Source organism: Nelusetta ayraudi, unplaced genomic scaffold, assembly GCF_046127955.1.
Source record: "Nelusetta ayraudi isolate G7.1 ecotype Tasmania unplaced genomic scaffold, CSIRO-AGI_Nayr_v1 ptg000017l, whole genome shotgun sequence".
Taxonomy (NCBI): domain Eukaryota; kingdom Metazoa; phylum Chordata; class Actinopteri; order Tetraodontiformes; family Monacanthidae; genus Nelusetta; species Nelusetta ayraudi.
This window is the reverse complement of record NW_027466067.1, coordinates 514579-532359: the sequence shown is the minus strand read 5'-3', so window position 1 is coordinate 532359 and position 17781 is coordinate 514579. Positions and strand designations below refer to the sequence as shown.

At 43.7% G+C, this 17781-nt stretch overlaps 1 protein-coding gene across 2 annotated transcripts in view; it reads left to right on the top strand.

Annotated features, from left to right (window-relative positions):
- The window catches only part of sox13 (SRY-box transcription factor 13), a 45836-nt gene that overhangs the window by 24866 nt on the left and 3189 nt on the right, over nt 1-17781 (top strand). The window contains exons 2-12 of one of the 2 annotated variants that reach the window (XM_076024419.1): nt 161-377; nt 632-761; nt 2251-2337; nt 3926-4098; nt 7301-7369; nt 7528-7639; nt 9695-9774; nt 12311-12479; nt 14333-14460; nt 16874-16973; nt 17603-17773. In XM_076024419.1, the coding sequence (XP_075880534.1) occupies nt 162-377; nt 632-761; nt 2251-2337; nt 3926-4098; nt 7301-7369; nt 7528-7639; nt 9695-9774; nt 12311-12479; nt 14333-14460; nt 16874-16973; nt 17603-17773 (1435 nt within the window). In that variant the 5' untranslated portion in view covers nt 161. Of the gene's footprint in view, nt 1-160; nt 378-631; nt 762-2250; nt 2338-3925; nt 4099-7300; nt 7370-7524; nt 7640-9694; nt 9775-12310; nt 12480-14332; nt 14461-16873; nt 16974-17602; nt 17774-17781 lie in introns of both variants that reach the window. The other variant, XM_076024418.1, reaches the window with a different exon arrangement.

The window sequence follows — 17781 nt, the reverse complement described above, 5'->3', positions numbered from 1 at the left end:
CTACGCTCGCCACATTTTTCTGCATCATTTTAAGCTTTGTCCCTTTGCTCCAGTTATAATAATAATAATAACTTAAAATTTAAAAAAAAGAGCATTGTTTGGGGCCCCATGCCTCGCCACTCCTGTTTTCACAGCGCCAATGATGTTTGTCTTTTGACAGAATGGTGGAGCCCATCCCTCCAGCACTGCACCAGCTCTCTGGAGGGGATGTGAGCATGATGGCGGGAGTCGGCGTCAAGATAGAGCAGGAAGAATCCGGAGGAGAAGGAGGAGGTGCTGGACCCATGAAGACATCTCCCTCGCTGGTTGACTGGTCAGGAAGTCAGCCGCTGCTGGAGGCTCGCCAGTTGACGCCGCCTCTCTCCTGCTCCCCTTCAGTGAGTCCAATAATCAGTACAGGTTGTTTTTTTATTCCCAGGAGAGCCAGAACACTTTGTCAATTTTTTAAAAAAGTATTTTTTTCCCCAGGATAGCCAAGACGCTTTGTCAATTCCAAAAAAAAACCCAATAAAAACATGTTTTTTTTTCTTATTATTTCTTTGAAATACTGAGTGCCTATAGCGTTTGCTGAAGGCTCTTTCTCGTGTGCGTGTGTGTGTGTGTCTGTACGTCTGTGTGTGTGTCCTGACAGGAGGGCTCTCCAGGAAAGGAGCTGCCTCAGAGACAGAGCCCCCTGGGGGTGAAGGAGGCCGTCAGGATGGAGGGACTACCAGAGGGACCACCTGAGGGACCACTGGAGGGACGGACCCACTTCGGGGAAGGTGTGTGAAAATACATCACACTCAGGCGTGGTTGGGGAAGAAGGGTGGGGGAGGGCTAGAGTGTCCGAGTATCGATCATTTAATAAGAAGCACTTTCGTACAACGTAGAGCTTTTACTCATTTTTAGTGGAGTTGCAGACATTAAAAAAGACAGAATAATGGTGGCCTGTGTGTTTTTTTTCTGACTTGTTTTTGCAATCCACTGGTCCAATTCACCATTAATGGTAACATGAATCGTCAATCAAACTGTCATATATATATATTTTTGTATGTGTGGTTTTTCAGTCACTTTATTTCAGGTAAAAAAAACAAACAAAAAAACCAAACATCTTTCCAACTCCTGAATGGAACTGGCCACACAACTGGCTGAATCTCATTGACACACACACACACACACACACACACACACACACACACACACACACACACACACACTGCTCCAGTGTAATTATAGCGTGAGGCCGAGATGAGCAAAAACCTGCTAAAACAGTTTTTTCTTGCAAACGCACAAACACAGTAAAGCTTTTTTTCACTGCTTTTTCCGCGCCAACGTGTGAACACTGAACTGTCCTCAGTTCCTCAAATACAATGACGCCGCTGTTCATTTTCATCATCATCATCATCATCATCATGATTATCAACATCATCATCCTGTTGCACTTGTGTTGCGTCTTAGTTATTGTGTGCCCCCTTTTTCCGGAACCCTTCTTTCTTCTCTTTCTTCTCTCATTGTTTTTTTTTTTGCTTTTCTTTGACTCTCCGACGAATGAGTCCTTTAACAATTTCCTCTGCGTGCTGACGTGCGCGACTTTGTGTCTCACGTCAGCGTCGTCCACTTGAGACGACATTCTGCGACGATCGAGCGTCGAAACAAAGCAAAACGCAAAGTTGGCCGAAAAAATCAATACGTACAAGTGACGGATTGTCTTGAACGCAGCACAGCCAGGATGTCGTTTTGGTCCCTGAAGTGGTTCCTGGGAGTCGAGGGAGGGAGGGAGTCTCTTTTTATTATATGTATATATCTATAGATATCTATATCTATATAGATATAGATATAGATATGGATATATAATTGTGTATGTGTGTGTGTATACATCACTTTTTTCCCCCGTTTACTTTGTTCAGTCCCTGCCTACATGCAGAGTGAAAGGCTGTTCTTCTTCTTGCTGCCCTCCAGTCTCTGGCCAGACCTGCGCCTTATACACCCCCCCCCCCCCCCACGTTCTACCCACTAGCTTGACCTTGGATTGTTCTCCGTCCAAATATTGATCCACTCAAACACTCAGAACTTCTCCCAGACGCACAAACAACCTCTGCTGCCCTTCGGCACCTCCAACGTCTCCTTCTATCAGTGCCATTAGGGCGGCGGAGGAGAGTAGTTTTGTCACCGAATGGATTTGATTTGGGTAGAAAAACAAAATGTTTTTGGTGGCAAAAAGTGCGAATCTTCTGAGCAGCTGGTTGCTGTTGTTGTTGCTGTTGTTTACAGTGATGCCGACAATTGAGAAGCTGCTGAACACAGATTGGAAGGAGAAACTTCTGGATAAAAGCGCAGGGGGGGCAGGACAACTAAAAGGTCAGCATTCGCACCTAAGCTCGGTGGAACCACTTTATGCTTCTTTTTTTTCTTTTTACTCATTTCTCAAAGTGTGTTTGTGTAATTTTTTTTTTTTTTTTTTACTTTTGACATGTGACTGAAAGGTTTTCATTCCCCGCTTCCTTGCTGTCGAGATGGAAGACAGAATTTAGCAGTAATAATAATACTAATAATTATAATAATAAATATAGTATATTGCAGTGGCGGACCGTCACTGATCATAAAGTTATTCTCCATAGTCTGTTCTCGTTGCATCATATAATATCCACTCGGTTGCATTGCTTCAGAGTTTTTCTCCAATCATATTTCAGCTAGCTCGTGTTGTCAGGTTCCACGAAATCTGCCAGCAGAACCGACATATTAGGTTCCTGTCCGCTGTTCGTTTAACGGAACACAGCTAGTTTGCGACAGCCAGTCAGACCTGGAGGCTGCGATGCCAGGGCCAGCTAGCTGGTTTTACGCTGAACTTCACACGTACGTGTGTTGTGATTGGATAAGAAGCCCCGAGAACCGTCCAGACTGAGCTCAACCTGGAGATCTGGTTGCTGCCACGACGAACCCACAACGGCTGAAGGAGAATGTGAAGATTTAGTTGCCAAAACATCTGCAATTTAAAATGTAAATACCTCCGCGCAATTACTTAATAACTTAATAGTTCAACAGTTAGAGTTAGTTTTGTTGTGGTCTCGTGGCAACAATGCGCAGTTTATCAGACAAGTTTGGACAAGAGTTAAAGGTTAGACAGTACTGTTGGTGGGCTCATTAAAACTTTGTTGAGGAATCACATTTCATCACATTTTTTGTACGTTTTGCCAATAGCAGTGGCCTTAGCTACTTAGTCTTAAATATGATTTAAATGCTCAGGAAACTTTGTTTTGCTCGACTGGCTCGCCAATATGAAGGTGAATGTGTAAGCGTGATTCTGTCTGGATTCTCTAGACACTGTGTCATATTGAGGCTAATATGGTGCATTAACTTAGGCTGGACTAAATATGACGTCACTGATGTCCTCGACGCGAAACACACGGCCCGCCACTTTTAGATAATATTCAAAGTAAATTTCCCCCCAAAGTGTTGCACGTTGATAAAGCCGACACTCAGGGATACCAGTTGTCACACGTGCAGTCCCTTTGCTCTTCCATCCACACCAGAGCAAAGGGCTTTTACATCCCAAGTTTCCATCGGTAGTAGCTGCCTTTTTACCTCTCTGTCTCTTTGTGCAGCAGCTACACGGGAAAAGCATAGCTGTTGCATTCAAGTGCTTATTTAAATATCCTAAATCTTTGAATTAGTGTCTGCACGACATTCTGTACATCACTGTTTTTGTAATCAAAGACATTTAAAACATTTTAAACATTGATGTTGGAAACATTCATACATTTTTTACAACTTGTTGAACACCAACATTTCAATCACAACAAACATTTACATTTACATTTTCATATTTCTTTCATTCTACTTCAACACTCTCACTCCCACAACGTAAGCGCCTCTCTCTCACCACGAGTGAAGAGGATGTTGTTTCCCCGCTGACCGGCAACCTCCGACCACCTTGTGGCCCCTTCAGGTACCCCAGAGTCTCTAGCAGAGAAGGAGCTCCAGTTGCTGATGATGATCAACCAGCTGTCGGGGCTGAGGGAGCAGCTGCTGGGCGCCCACTCGGAGCAGAGGAACATGGCCGCCCTGCTGCTGGAGAAGCAGCAGCAGCAGATGGAGCTAGCGCGACAGCAGCAGGAGCAGGTGCGCACACACACACACACACACACACACACACACACACACACACACACACACACACACACACACACACACACACAGACTTGGCTCCAGTGTAATTATAGCACAATGCATCTGATTTAAAGGAACTCAGGCCGGCCGTGATGAATAAAAACCTGCAAAGACATTTTTTCTTGCACACGTACCGTCAAAGCAAAGTGACGTTCGCTCGCTCGAACCAGAGAACAGATTGAGGCCATTGTCCTCAGTTCTTCAGCTACAGAGACACTGCTGTTCATCATCATCATCCTGTTGCACTCGTGTTGTGTCGTCGTTGTTGTGCGCCACATTTTTCTGGAATCAGTCTTTCTTCTCTTTATTTTCTCTGCTCGTTTTTCCCTGTGTGGCTCTCAAAAGAACCGGTCCTTTTACATTTTTCCTCGACTCGTTGACGTGCGGAACTTTGTGTCTCAGGTTGTCTTAAGTGGATGCCGATCAAGCGTCGAAACAAAGCAGCAATGCAAAGTCATCCGAAAAAAATCGATATGTACAACTGGCGGATTGTCTTGAACACAGCAGTCAGGATATCATTTGGTCCTTGAAGTGGTTCAGGGGAGCCAAGGGAGCCTTTATGTACATGTGTATATATATATACATGTACATATATATGTATATGTATATATATATATATATATATATATATATACATATATATATATATATATATATACATACATGTACATATATATGTATATGTATACGTATATATATACGTATATATATACGTATATATATATATGTATAATACTGAAACTCATGTTGACCTACATAGCACCTTTTTAAACATACAAATCCAAAACAGAGTGCGCTTTGCACACCACTCGCTCTAATTCTCTTAAAAATGATTCACTTGAACAACATGATGACAAGGTGGATAATTATGTTGACACTCTCAATGTGTCTTTTTACACTAGCAAAGCTAAAACAATAATTTGATGGGGCTATTTTCTTCTTCCCATCCTGATGTTTTGTTTTTTTTTATCTTGTGCAGTTAAAGTTATGAGAACTACATGTTTATAGAGGGCCCGTTAAAGCACCCTTTTTTTTTTGGCAAAAGGGTTTTTTGTTGTTGTGATAGCTTCTGGTGTTGTTGTTTTTTTTTTTCACATTATGACACAAGAAAAACGGGAAAGGTGAGGCGACTGCTTCGAGTGATAAAGGGTCCATTGTGTCACGTCATGTTATAACTATTACAGAAGAAAGACTGTCACCACCATAAAATGACACGTATTCATTTCACCCCATTGTCTGAAAGGGAAAACACAATAGTTGCAGGTGCGGGAGAATGTGCAGCAGTGATCAGGGTGCAATGCTGCAGTCTAGACCTTTATCATCTCTGGCTCAAGTCCAAAGAAGTTTGAGCTTCCTTTTTAGACACAGCCTTAGAATTTGTTTCCACTTCTCCCGTTCTGTTGTCACTCATACATTTGTTAAAGTCAGCGAGTTTGTAGGCCAGCCTTAAATTGAAATACGAGAATTCAGAAACAACACGTTACGCATAGTATAAGACACTGAAACCTATTCACACCAGGGATGCATTTTGGGTTAATGATGATGTGAAGAGTTGGAATGTTTGCTCTGAAATTCCATGCGTGCTTTACTCACGCTGAACTGAACTGTCAACGCCGTGTTCCTCTTGGCTCTGGGCCAGTAAATAGCCCGAACTCCTCTGTTCACATGCAAATGTGTTCTTTCTTCTTTCGTGAACATTCTTCAACTATCTTTTTTTAATTAAATGTACAGTTAATTACAGGTTAGGAATGGTGGTGGTGTCGGCATTTCTTTCTATCTTTTTAAATGGAACGAACAACATTTAAAGTGCGAGGACTTCTGTTTGTATAGGCTTGGTTGTGAGCGTGTGTGTGTGTGTGTGTGTGTGTGTGTGTGTGTGTGTGTGTGTGTGTGTGTGTGTGTGTGTGCTTCTTGGATATAAATCGTGTATATCATTGTAAAGCCTGTTTATTCCCCTTTTAAATGGGGCCGCACTTGTAAGGAACATGCATTTGTGAGGTGAGCAGCAGAGCTCAGTATCTGGGTTGCGCCCATGAAGAATGTGACAAGTCTTCTCTGCTGAATCAAACAGCTTATTCTACCATTGTCTCTTGTTTGGTGGATTGGATGATTGAACTTTGAAGAAACAGAACATATTGGCAATTGAAACAATTTATTCATCTAACAAACAGGAGCCTCAGTGGCGTGTGGAAGAACCATACACAGCCACAACATCCTGGCATCTCCTCCTCATGCTGGTCACCAGCCTGGTCTCACACTGCTGTGGGATGGCATCCCATTCTTCAACCAGCGTTTGTCGCCAGTCAGCCAATGTGGTTGTGTCACGCACTCTGACACGAACGGCACACCCAAGCTGATGCCACAAGTGTTCAGTGGGGTTGAGGTCAGGGCTGCTGGCAGGCCATTCCATCCTCTGCACTCCCAGAGTTTGGAGGTAGTCTCTGATGAACCTCAAAAGTGCATTGTCACCTTGGAGGATGGAGTTTGGTCCCAGACCGTGGAGATGTGGGATTACTGCCACTGGTTGCAGAATCTCATCTCCATATCTCTCTGCATTGAGATGACCTCCATTGATGACAAGCTTGTTTTTCCAGTGAGGGAGATGCCACCACACACCATCACACTGCCCCCCACCAGGAGATGTTACTCTGTCGGTGCAGCAATCAGCAGAGCGTCCTCCACGTCTTCTCCACACTTTGACTCTATGATCCAACTGCCTGCGGCAGAATCTGGACTCATCACTGAACGTAACGTTCCTCCACAACATTCAGGTTCCAGTGCAGGTGTTGGTGACACCAAGCGCAATAGCGACAGCAGAATAAGGTGATTTTTTTTCAGTAGAGAAAATTTGTCACATTTCTCAGGGGCGCAACCCAGATACTTCGCTCTGTTGCTCAGCCCACAAATGCATGTTCCTTACATGTGGGGCACCATTCAAAAGGGGAATAAACAGCCTTTCCAACGATATAAGATTCATTTCCAAGAAGCATTGTTACAACAGAGAAATTATCTTCCAAACACAACTTTCCTTAGTTTTTGTGGTATGTGTATATATATATATATATATATATATATATATATGAAACTGATCCTGTTTCCTCAATATAATATTAACCCTTGATAAAGACGCACAAATCTCTCTCCCTGGTCTTAGATTGCCAAGCAGCAGCAACAGCTGATACAACAGCAGCACAAGATCAACCTGCTCCAGCAGCAGATCCAGGTCGGCTTCCCTGCACACATTCTCCACAGCCTCCAGGCACTCGTCGCTTTTTTAGTTTGGTGTGTTTTTGTGAAATTTGGAGCCCAGTCCGGCAAACTGTGGCATAGAGCCAAGAGGCGAGAAGCTGAAGTGTGTTTTGTCCTGCGTGGTCCCAGCAGGTGAACATGCCCTACGTGATGATCCCGGCCTTCCACCCCAACGCCCAGGCCCTGCCCGTGACCTCTGAACCCCAGATGACCCTGCCGCTGCAACCCATCCCCTGCAAGCCCGGTCAGTCTAATAACTCACGACGTGAATGACGTCTGAAATTTTTTCTTTTTTTTTACTCTTTCACGATAAACCACAGAAAGACAGAAAACACCAAAATTAGCCATCTGTATATAGTCCATAAAAACATTTGGTTTTAGTTTACATCTGCTTTCTTGTGCCCTCCATGTGTTTAGAAGGGGATTAATAGCCAGCAGCAGTTTTGCCTCCACCAGATACCACTGACCCCCCACCCCCCTTTTTTTTGGCCAGTTTTTGCACACATTCCCAAAAGTTGGAGCAAGCAAAAGTAAAGGTTTGACTTTCCTCATTTCTTTGGGGGATTTTTGCCTGCATTCTAAACGAACTTCACCCAATATTAGACCTTCAAACTTGATTGGTGCTTTTTATTTTTGCAGAATGCGGAATTGAAAAAACAAATCCAAACTAATTATTTTCTTTCATTTTTTTTCTTCAAAAATGCATTTATTTACCGAAAAGAAATGAAAATAATTTCTCAAACTTATTTGAACGTGTGTGTTTTTTTAATGTTACACTTCTAATTGATCTAAAAAGACCATGAAAAACTGTAATCCACAAAGTGATATATGAAAATCAATACCGTATTCAGGTATTGTCCAGTGTTACCTGCTTTGTACAGAATAAAGTGGTACATTTATACAGAATATACTGTTATATAAAGTATAAAGTGGGTCCATTAGAATCTCTTCAAAGCAACAAGTGAAGCCTCTGTGAAGGCTCACATCTCGGCTCTCTGTTTTTCCATATTTTCCATTTACAGTCCAAGGTTTTCTTTTCTTTTCTTCTTTATTTTGATAAACGATGACTTTGCTTTTATACTCTTTTCACGTCAAAGTGAAAAATGAACACTCTACCTAATTAACTAACGATGTGTGGCGCTATAGGAAACAGAAAGGTTTCTTGCTGAAAAGTTGTAGCCCTCGACGCTCTCGTGAGTTGAATTGAGTTGCCATTTTGAAAGATCTCCCGGCCTTTTAATCATCAATGCCAACAACTCTGAAAGGGAAAAAAAATTACATAAAAAAAAAAAAACTTTTTTGGTCAATAGCACCATTCAATCATCTGATGCCGGTGTGGCTTGCGGGCCGCGGAGGGCACGGTTTAGATAACCAGACCTTTGTTCCGTCTCGCTTTAACGAGTCTTAAAAGCTGTGCTGGCAGGTCACCTTGTGATCTCTCCCTTTCTGAAGCTAAAAAAACCCGAGGCCGCTCTTTGAAAGCGGCGGAGGCAGCAGTCTTTCAGGGTAACCCATTCATTTAGTTTCTTTACAAAAATGTGTATTAGTGTGAGTGCTTTAGAATCTTTTGACTGATAACTGTAAGAACACGTACGGCGAAGGGAAGACGATTGTTGGACTGTGTGAAAGAGGTCAGAGGTCAGCCGCCACCGCCAGGATTTTTCAAGTTGTCCTCTTTGGAGACTTTTGAAGATCAACTGGGTTTTAATGACGTCTTCGGAGTGTCTTTTAATGGTTTGGCTTGCAAACCCTGAAATCACTTGCACAATTGGGAAGAAATGCACTTTTGTTTATGCTTTTGTTGAAAAGTTGGTATTTGGAACTCACTGTTTCACCACAGCAGCAATAGTAATGATACTTCTTATTTAATCACAACCACATACAATCAAATACTAATCAAGCATTCCAATTGGACATGTTATATTTTTGGTTGTTTGTCAAATAAGGTATTCACACAGACTCAACAACCACTTTGAAAAATGCCTCTTTTGACGTCCAATTATACACAGTAGTTCCATAGTTGTACAGGTGCATTTGCTTTGGGTTCCATGAGTTAGAGTCGATATTACTGGACCCATGACGGTTCAAGAGCAATTTCTGAGCTGGCTGATCGAATGAAACTTTTTTTTTTTTTTTTTTTTTTCAAGCGAGGTGCACCAAATCTACCGTCCGAGTAAAAAGTAAAAAAAGAAAAGAGAGAAAAATGTATCCCGGTCTATTCTCTGTCGGTCGATGGGAGAAGCATAGGCCTCTCCGGCCTTCACCTTTTCTAACCCAAATATTTTTCCGCCCTCCACAGCTGTGGACTATTCCATGCAGTTGCTGCATGGATCTCACCCTCCCACCCACGTCAAGAGGAGCAGCGGCTCCTTCAGACAGGTACGATGCATTCCCTCAACCATGGAGAGCTAAACTGCCCTGCCGGCGAGGCTCAGTATGCCGTTATTTCTACGTTAGTTTTTAGTTTTTACATTCTTTCACGTAACAATGTTGTAGTTTCATGTGAAAATGTGAAAACTATCACACTATTGCGTTAAACGATCACAAAATAACAATAGTTTCATGCAGTCACGTGAAACTATCGCGGTATTGCATGATAGCGTCGCATTTTTATGTTCTCTCACGTAATGACGTACTAGCTTCACATAACAATTGAAAATGATTATGTGAAAAATGTGACACTATCACGTTATTTTGTGCTAATTTCACGCAACAACGTGAAACTTTCACGTGATAGTGACTGAGTGAGTTTTTTTGTTTTTTTTTCTAGTGAGGCAGAGCCAGCACAGCCCTTTGGTGTAGATGTTTCTTTTTTACACAATGTTTGAGGAACAATGATCCAATTTCTTTCTCCCTTTGTCCTGCCTGAAGGAGGAAAAGCTCTGAATGTCTTTATGACGGCTGACAAATTTTATTCTCAAAGGTAGAGCCTGCGACCCGAGAGCGTGAATCACACAGGTCGGTTCAGGAAGTACCTAGTCGAATGGTTTTATATTATATTTAGGGCTGCCAGCGTTAACGTATTAATCGCGATTAATTGAATACAATCCATAGCTCGGAATTTCTTTTAAATCGCATTTGGACGGGGTCCGGCGACTGCCGATGACGTCACATACGGCAAGTCTATTGCGACAAACTACATCACGATCGAACGAACAAACGAAAGAACGAACAAATGGGAAAAACCTAACGATAGGTAGATAGTTTTCTATCTAGCTAGCGACATCGCGGTCGAATGAACAAACGGAAAAAACGAACGATAGTTAGATAGATAGCCATCTATCTAACTGTCTATCTATTCGTTCATTCTATCCATTATATATATATATGTATATACATATATATTTATGTATATATAAAATATGATTTTATCCATCTATCTATTTTTCTATCTATTTATCCGACTGTGATGTAGTTTGTCCTAATAGAGCTGCCATAGGACCCTGGTCACCTTCCGTAGCCCCGGACAGATTCTGTACCTACACCGGCTCGCCGATCGTTTCGGGCGTCTGGTCTTTTTTGTGCGCGAGCGATCCGCGTCAAGCTGGATAGGACGTCACTCAAAGAAACTTCAAAATAAAATCAATTTTCACAATAAAATACCGCGATTGACAAACGCAATCCTATTTGTGTACGTTATATTTGTCAGTATCTTAACAGAGTGCAAGAGAGATGATAACAAACAAACAAACAAACAAACAAACACACACACAAGCACATGAAAGAGAGCAACAGAGTGGGCTGGCTACGGGGCGGGGTGGGGTTTTGGGTGTCTAAACACACAAAACAAACAGGGAAAGAGTGAGAGAGAGAGAGAGAGAGAGGCAGGGAGGAGTTGTTGTCAAGTCAAGATGGACCATGTAAAATGGTTCTTGATGAAAAAAATTGCTCTGAATGGGAGTAAACAACAGCTGAGCAGGAGTGCTTGTCGACCGTCGCAGAGAAATGTGTGTCTGGTGTGAACAGGAGGGCTGCGGCTTGCACGCGATCTTTGTGGGCGGGCCGCTTTGTGGTGCTTCTGCATCCGGTGCAAACTCAGCGTAAGCCTTTTTGTCCCTTTTACTAATGCATAGTCGGCCCCCCTCTGGCCGATTTCTGGTAATAAATACTTTACATGATGGGGTTAAAACTGCTTTGAAATGCAAAATAACAGAGTTTTACACATGCAATTCAAACTGCGATTAATCCCAGTTAAATATGAAGATTCTGCGTTTAATCACGATTAAAACAATTATTCGTTTGACAGCCCTAATTATATTATATTAATATTATCCATGGCCTCAACTTGACTGAGGGAGGAGGGGGAGGGTGACGGATGACGGGTGGGGGCAGGGGCATGGAGTGAAAAGAAGAATAGGAAGGGAACCAAAGTGAAGAAAGCAAGGAAGGAAAGTGGCAACAAAATACAACAGTGAGGCATGAAGAGAAACAGACATTTGAGCAACATTGCGTAATTAACAACATTAATCATAAATAAATAAGAAGAAGAAAAAAAGACAAATATAAACATCAATAAAAATGATAACCAATAGTGTGTATTTTTTTTGTTCGTGTACTGGGCTGCTTGGAAAGCTTTGTGGACGGAGCCGCTCCCTCTGTTCAAACGTTTGAATGTGTGTATGGTATAGGCGTGTGTGTGTGTACCTCCTCATGCGCACCAGCGGCAGCTTAGATAAACAAAAAGGGAAGGAGAGAGTGAGATGAATAGGAAGACAAAAGGCGGCTGGCGTGCTAACCCTGGCAGGTGTGGCCGATGAGCAGGGACACGTCCAGGAACAGAGCTTAGCAGAGCAACACCCTGCAGTCTGTGTGCAGGATCCTGAATGTGTTTAATTGGCCCCACCTACCCCGACCTACCCCAACCACACCCACACTACCGCCGCTCAGCCGCTCTCGTGTGTGTCTGTCTACACAGGAAGCCAGTCAGCCCTTGAACCTGACCTCCAAGTCCAAGGGACTGGAGCTCAGGGGGAAGACACCCAGCCCACAGGCCCTTGAGCTGGGGTCTCTGGGCCTCCAGGGGGGCTTCAGACCCAGAGACCTCCAGAGAGAAGTGTCCCACAGCCCCCAGCGCTCCGCCCTCAGTAAGTCCTGCTCAAACTATCACCGAACACGGTCGACTTGTCATCAGTCGGTGCATGAATCCGAGATTTCAAGAAGAAACAACCCATTTCACGATGCAAAGGCCAGCAGAGTCACAAGTATTCTTCTCTCAATCAACTTTTACTTCCTGCCTTACACGTGTTCAATGTGGCCACCAGCACCTGCAGCACGGACAACATCAGTGCGATAAGAAGCAACTGAGTCAAGGCATCATGAAATCAGTTCATTCTTTTTGAATAACCCTGTATGTAGCGGGTGTCCCAAAAATTATACACACTTTAGCAGCTGATAACTCAATTGTTTGTTTGTTTTCTTTGCAGGTTAAACACGTTGGAATTAATGATTGCAGCCAGACTTAACTTTGAAGACAGGAAAGTCATTCTAAAATGCTACTATGTAGAATACTATACTAAGTATGAAAAACGCAGTTGGAGCACAAAGACAATTTAGAAGGGAGTTTGAAAAAGAACCACCAAACGTGAGTTTCCTCAACTGGAATTAGAGATGAGTGTGAAGCTAATGGTGCTTAGGAAGTGTGGAAACGTCCACGAGATGCAGTCCGGAAGACTACGGACATCAACAAGCCCCACATAGGAAGAAAGAGGACTGGAAACTGTTGGGAACTCGCTTTGGTGGTTCTGTTTGAAACTCCCTTCTGAATTGTGTCAGCACATCTACGGCGTTTTCATACTTCCAGTAACATCTTTTAGAATGAATTTCCTTATTTCAAAGTTTATCCTGGCTACAATCATTAATTCCATTGAGTTTATTATGCAGAGAAAAACCAAACAATTGAGTTGATGGAGCTGCTAAAGTGTGTATGCGTTTTTCGGGGACACCCTGTAAGTGTTGCCCCCAGACAGCCAGTATGCTGCCTATTTGCCATGCGTGCAGGATTCCAGTTGTCATCTCGAGGCCCTTCATCAACACCCTCTATGAAGCTCTTGGTCTCATGCTTTCTGAGCGCCGTTCTAAACTCATCATTCATAATGTTCCATATATGTAACAAATATCCACCTCTTATCATCCTTTTTGAACCTCGTGGGAGGTTGTCACGTGACTATTGATGTGGCATTTATCAGCCATTATCATTTACACTTCTTAATGGATGTGCTGGTAGTGCATTTAACCATAGACCTCCGCAGTCAACCTGAAAACAGCCTCCTCACGTCGGTGTTGTTGCTCTGCCATCATCCCGCTGGCCCGCTCTCTGCTGCGATCTCATACGTTAAACGTCGATAACCTTCATATGTCAGAAAAACTCATCTCTGGAAATGTGTGGAAAATCACTCCCACCCCTCACCACCACTCACCAGTAGATTCCAGATGACCTCTCGTCCCTTTATTTATTTATTTATTTATCCATCCTTCCATTTTCAATACCCGCTTTGTCCTGCAGGGTTCCAGGGGTCTGCTGGAGCCTCTCCCAGCAGTCATAGGGTGAAGGCAGGGTGACACCCTGGACAGTTCATCACTGGGCCACATAGAGACAAACAACCATTCACACTCTCACACACACACACACACACACACACACACACACACACACACACACACACACACACACACCTATGGTCAATTTAGAGTTCCATATTCACCTTGCATGCATGTTTTTGGACTGTGGGAGGAAGCTGGAGAACCCGGAGGGAACCAGCAGACACAGGGAGAACATGCAAACTCCACACAGAAAGGTTCCCGGAGACCCCGGGAATCCAACCCACAGTCTTCTTGCTGCGAGGCGGCAGCACTAAGCTAACCACTGCTGTTTACTTATTCATGTATTTATTCATTTATGAATTTATTTATTCACAAACGTTATGTGGCCCCCCTCAAGGTTTCCTGGGCGAGGGCGACATGGTCACCCAGGCCATCCACGACGCCCAGCTCCTCCTGAGGAGCCACAGCAGCGCAGGAGGGCGAGAGAGGGACAAGGAGAGAGAGAGGGACGGCGGCGGGAAAATGGTGAGCGGCGGCTGGATTTCTTTTTCTTTTGTTTTTTGTTTTTCTCTCACCCGCTCGCTCGCTCGGTTGGAAATGACGCAGAAATTCCAACTGTGTCATTGTGAAAACGAGAACAGGACTGATCCTTAGACCGACTCCTCGCGTCAAGACAAAACTTTGCGTTGCAAAGTTGTGGAGCCACAGGCCACAGTTGTGTTCACCTTTAGTGTGAGTGAGTGTTGGGAGGAAACGCTGCCTACTGCCGACTGTGGTCTCCTAACCCCCCCCCCCCCCCCTCCCCACTTTCAATGCACTTTCCTCCTTGTGGTTGTTTTTTTGCAAGAATTCTTGTTTGCTGCCACCTTCGCTTGTGGCACAGTTTGCCACTTGTGTCACATTTTCTGTGGTACATTTGCTGATACGACTCCACTGCCGTGCAACATTGTGCAACCACTTACTGAGCTTTTCTTCACTGGCTTTTCTCTCAAGTTCAAATGGGCCTCCTTTTAGTTGTGCTGTATGTTCCAAATCGCCCATGGGTTCCCTTTACTCCCTATATAAGGAGTTCTATGTAGCCACTATGCAGTTCTACTCAGCAGTCAAATTAAATAAAAAACTTTTGAACGGCACTCTTGGTGCCATTATTGACGTCATCGCAGTTTAAAAACGTTCCGTTGACAGGTGGTAATAAATGTATGAATGATTAAATATATTAATCTAATTTGACAAGTACATTTTACACTAAGTGTCTTTGTATTCATATTCATTTAAAAAAAAAAAATTACGCCATGCCGACCCATTTCTGCCTAATGGATCGGCATGAGCACAGTGCATGACGAGATATATTGCCTGGTTAGTGAGCATCAGTTGTTCGCTACTTTGAGCAATGCATTGTGGGGTACATTGATTGGACCACATAGTGAATACCGACGCTCACCCATGATTCGGACAGCGCTACAGACTATCCCCTATGTTGTGCACTATATAGTCAGTAGGAGGCGATTTGGGACACGGCCAGAGTGTTGAGGTCAAATTCACAGAAGCATGGCTGTTCTCAGAGGCCTGGTTATTAAAGGGCTATTAAAGCGTCTAAGACAGGCGTGGGCAAACTATGGCCCGGGGGCCCTATGCGGCCCGTTAAACTTTTTCATCCTGTCCGCCGAACTTGAAGAAATTATGTTAATAGTCGGTAAACATTTGGGTTTTTTTTGTGTGTTTTTCAACGTAGAACTCAATACCATGGGACTTCAAAGACACTGATTTGGTTACATTAAAGCAAATCTTCTCTACACATCCCATGATATATTTTTTCCTCCTATGAGGTGGGTCAACAAAACACTCCAACCATCTGCTCCTGCTCCGGCCCCCTCTCTGGCACATTGCGGCCCACAAGTCACAAAGTTTGCCCACCCCTGGTCTGAGACTTCATCTAAAAGCTCATTCATGATTTTTTTTTTTTTTTTTGGTTTGTCGTTGCTTAATTTCTAGTTTGAAAAGAGAATAAACTAAAACCAGAACTGCCCTTCAGTCAGTTGGGATTCTGCCTCTTTGTCTCACCGTGGCAGCTGTTGCAGCCTGCGTGCGTGACACTGACGGCGCCACCTGCCTTCGTCTTTTGTCAGCGCCGGCCGCAACTGTAACTCTGCATATTGAGCTGGGCTGGGCTTTTTTTAAAATTTTTTTATTGGGGCTTTGTTTTTGCCGTGGAATGCACGGGTCTCGCTGTCACGCCCGCCCATCAGCCCGTGGGGCTGCCAGTTTTCCTCCTCTCCTTCTCCTTCACCTCTCCTCCCTCCTGCAGTAAACGCCATTCCTTGTCCTCAGCACCATTGTCATTTTCTTTCTTTACATTTATAGCTCAGCATGTAAAGGAGCAGCTGATGCTGCTGCTCCTTTAGCTTATATAGCCCCTCGTGCTACACGTGTTTGTGTGTGTGTGTGTGTGTGGGGGGGGGGGGCCTCTGACCAAACTTTTCCCACTAAACTTTTTATCCAGTGCTGTCCAGTGTAATTGATGTGCTTCTTTTGTATTATTTAAAATAATAATAATAATAATAATAATCTAACAATAATTATAAATAATAATATAATCTAATGTGTTATTGTCATAGTATTATTTCAGATAGTTGTTGCTGCTCTTGTTGTTTTTCCTTGCTGCGAATGTTGTTCTTTTTTTTTCGCTGTTTGCACAGTTCCCTCAGTAGTGTCGGCGCTTTAGTCATTCCACTGCACATCCAGCATGAGCAGGTGGCAAATAAATGTCTCAGATCTTGAATGTTGAAACTCAACATTTGTCTCTTTTGTGCCGGAGGTTGTGAATGTTTGTGTGTTTGTTTGTTGACTACATGTCTTTCCATCTTTCTTTCTTTCTTTCTTTCTCTCTCTCTCTCTCTCTCTCTTTCTTTCTTTCTCTCTGTCGTTGATGTGTATGCAGGAATATAAAGCGTCTCCCCACCACAGAGACAGAGTGGTGTCTCATTCTGAGCGGGCTGAAGACAGACAGGAGGAGCACGTCGTCAGCAGCGACTCTGAGGGTGAACCAAGGCCCCTCGCGGCTTCATTCAACTCTTTACAAAACTGCACTTCAATAGCATTCTCGCCATTCGAGGAACCTTTCTTTTTTTTTTTCTCCCTCATTTCAAAAGAGGAGCCGTGCCGTTGCTCCAAGTCAACAAAACACTAACGTTATTGCCCTTCTGTGGAACCGCCGGGGTTAACATCATCTCACACATTCAGCCGCATGAAGGAAGGAAAAAAAAAAAGAAAAAAAAAAAGCCCGTTCTCAGTCTAGAACAAGGGCCAAATGAAAGAAATATTTCCATCACAAATGTCAGAGTGACGAATGTGGGCGGGAATAATGATTCATAAACTTTTTGTTTGTTTGTGAAAATTGTCTTTAACTCCAACGAAAAATTCACAAAGCTCTGACACGATAAACTGAATTTATACCGTATCTTTTGATCAGACGCAGGTTTCGACAGGTCTGATTAAAAGAAACAATAAATCCATTAAAAATGAAAGACACAATGAACACAACTGATCTACAATGAAGCTACTGTGGGTTCGACGGAAACTGAGGGGAAACAACGTCTGCAGGCAGTCTGGCTGTTTTTTTGGGTTTTTTTTTTTATGTCTTCCCTCATGCAGCTCTCTGTCCCAGCAGGAGCTCCGCCCCCTGCAGCCCCAGGCGGCTACGCCGAGGCGCGGCCGCCTCCTTCCTCGGGCCACATCAAGAGGCCCATGAACGCCTTCATGGTGTGGGCCAAGGACGAGCGCAGGAGGATCCTGCAGGCCTTCCCCGACATGCACAACTCCTCCATCAGCAAGATCCTGGGTGGGTTG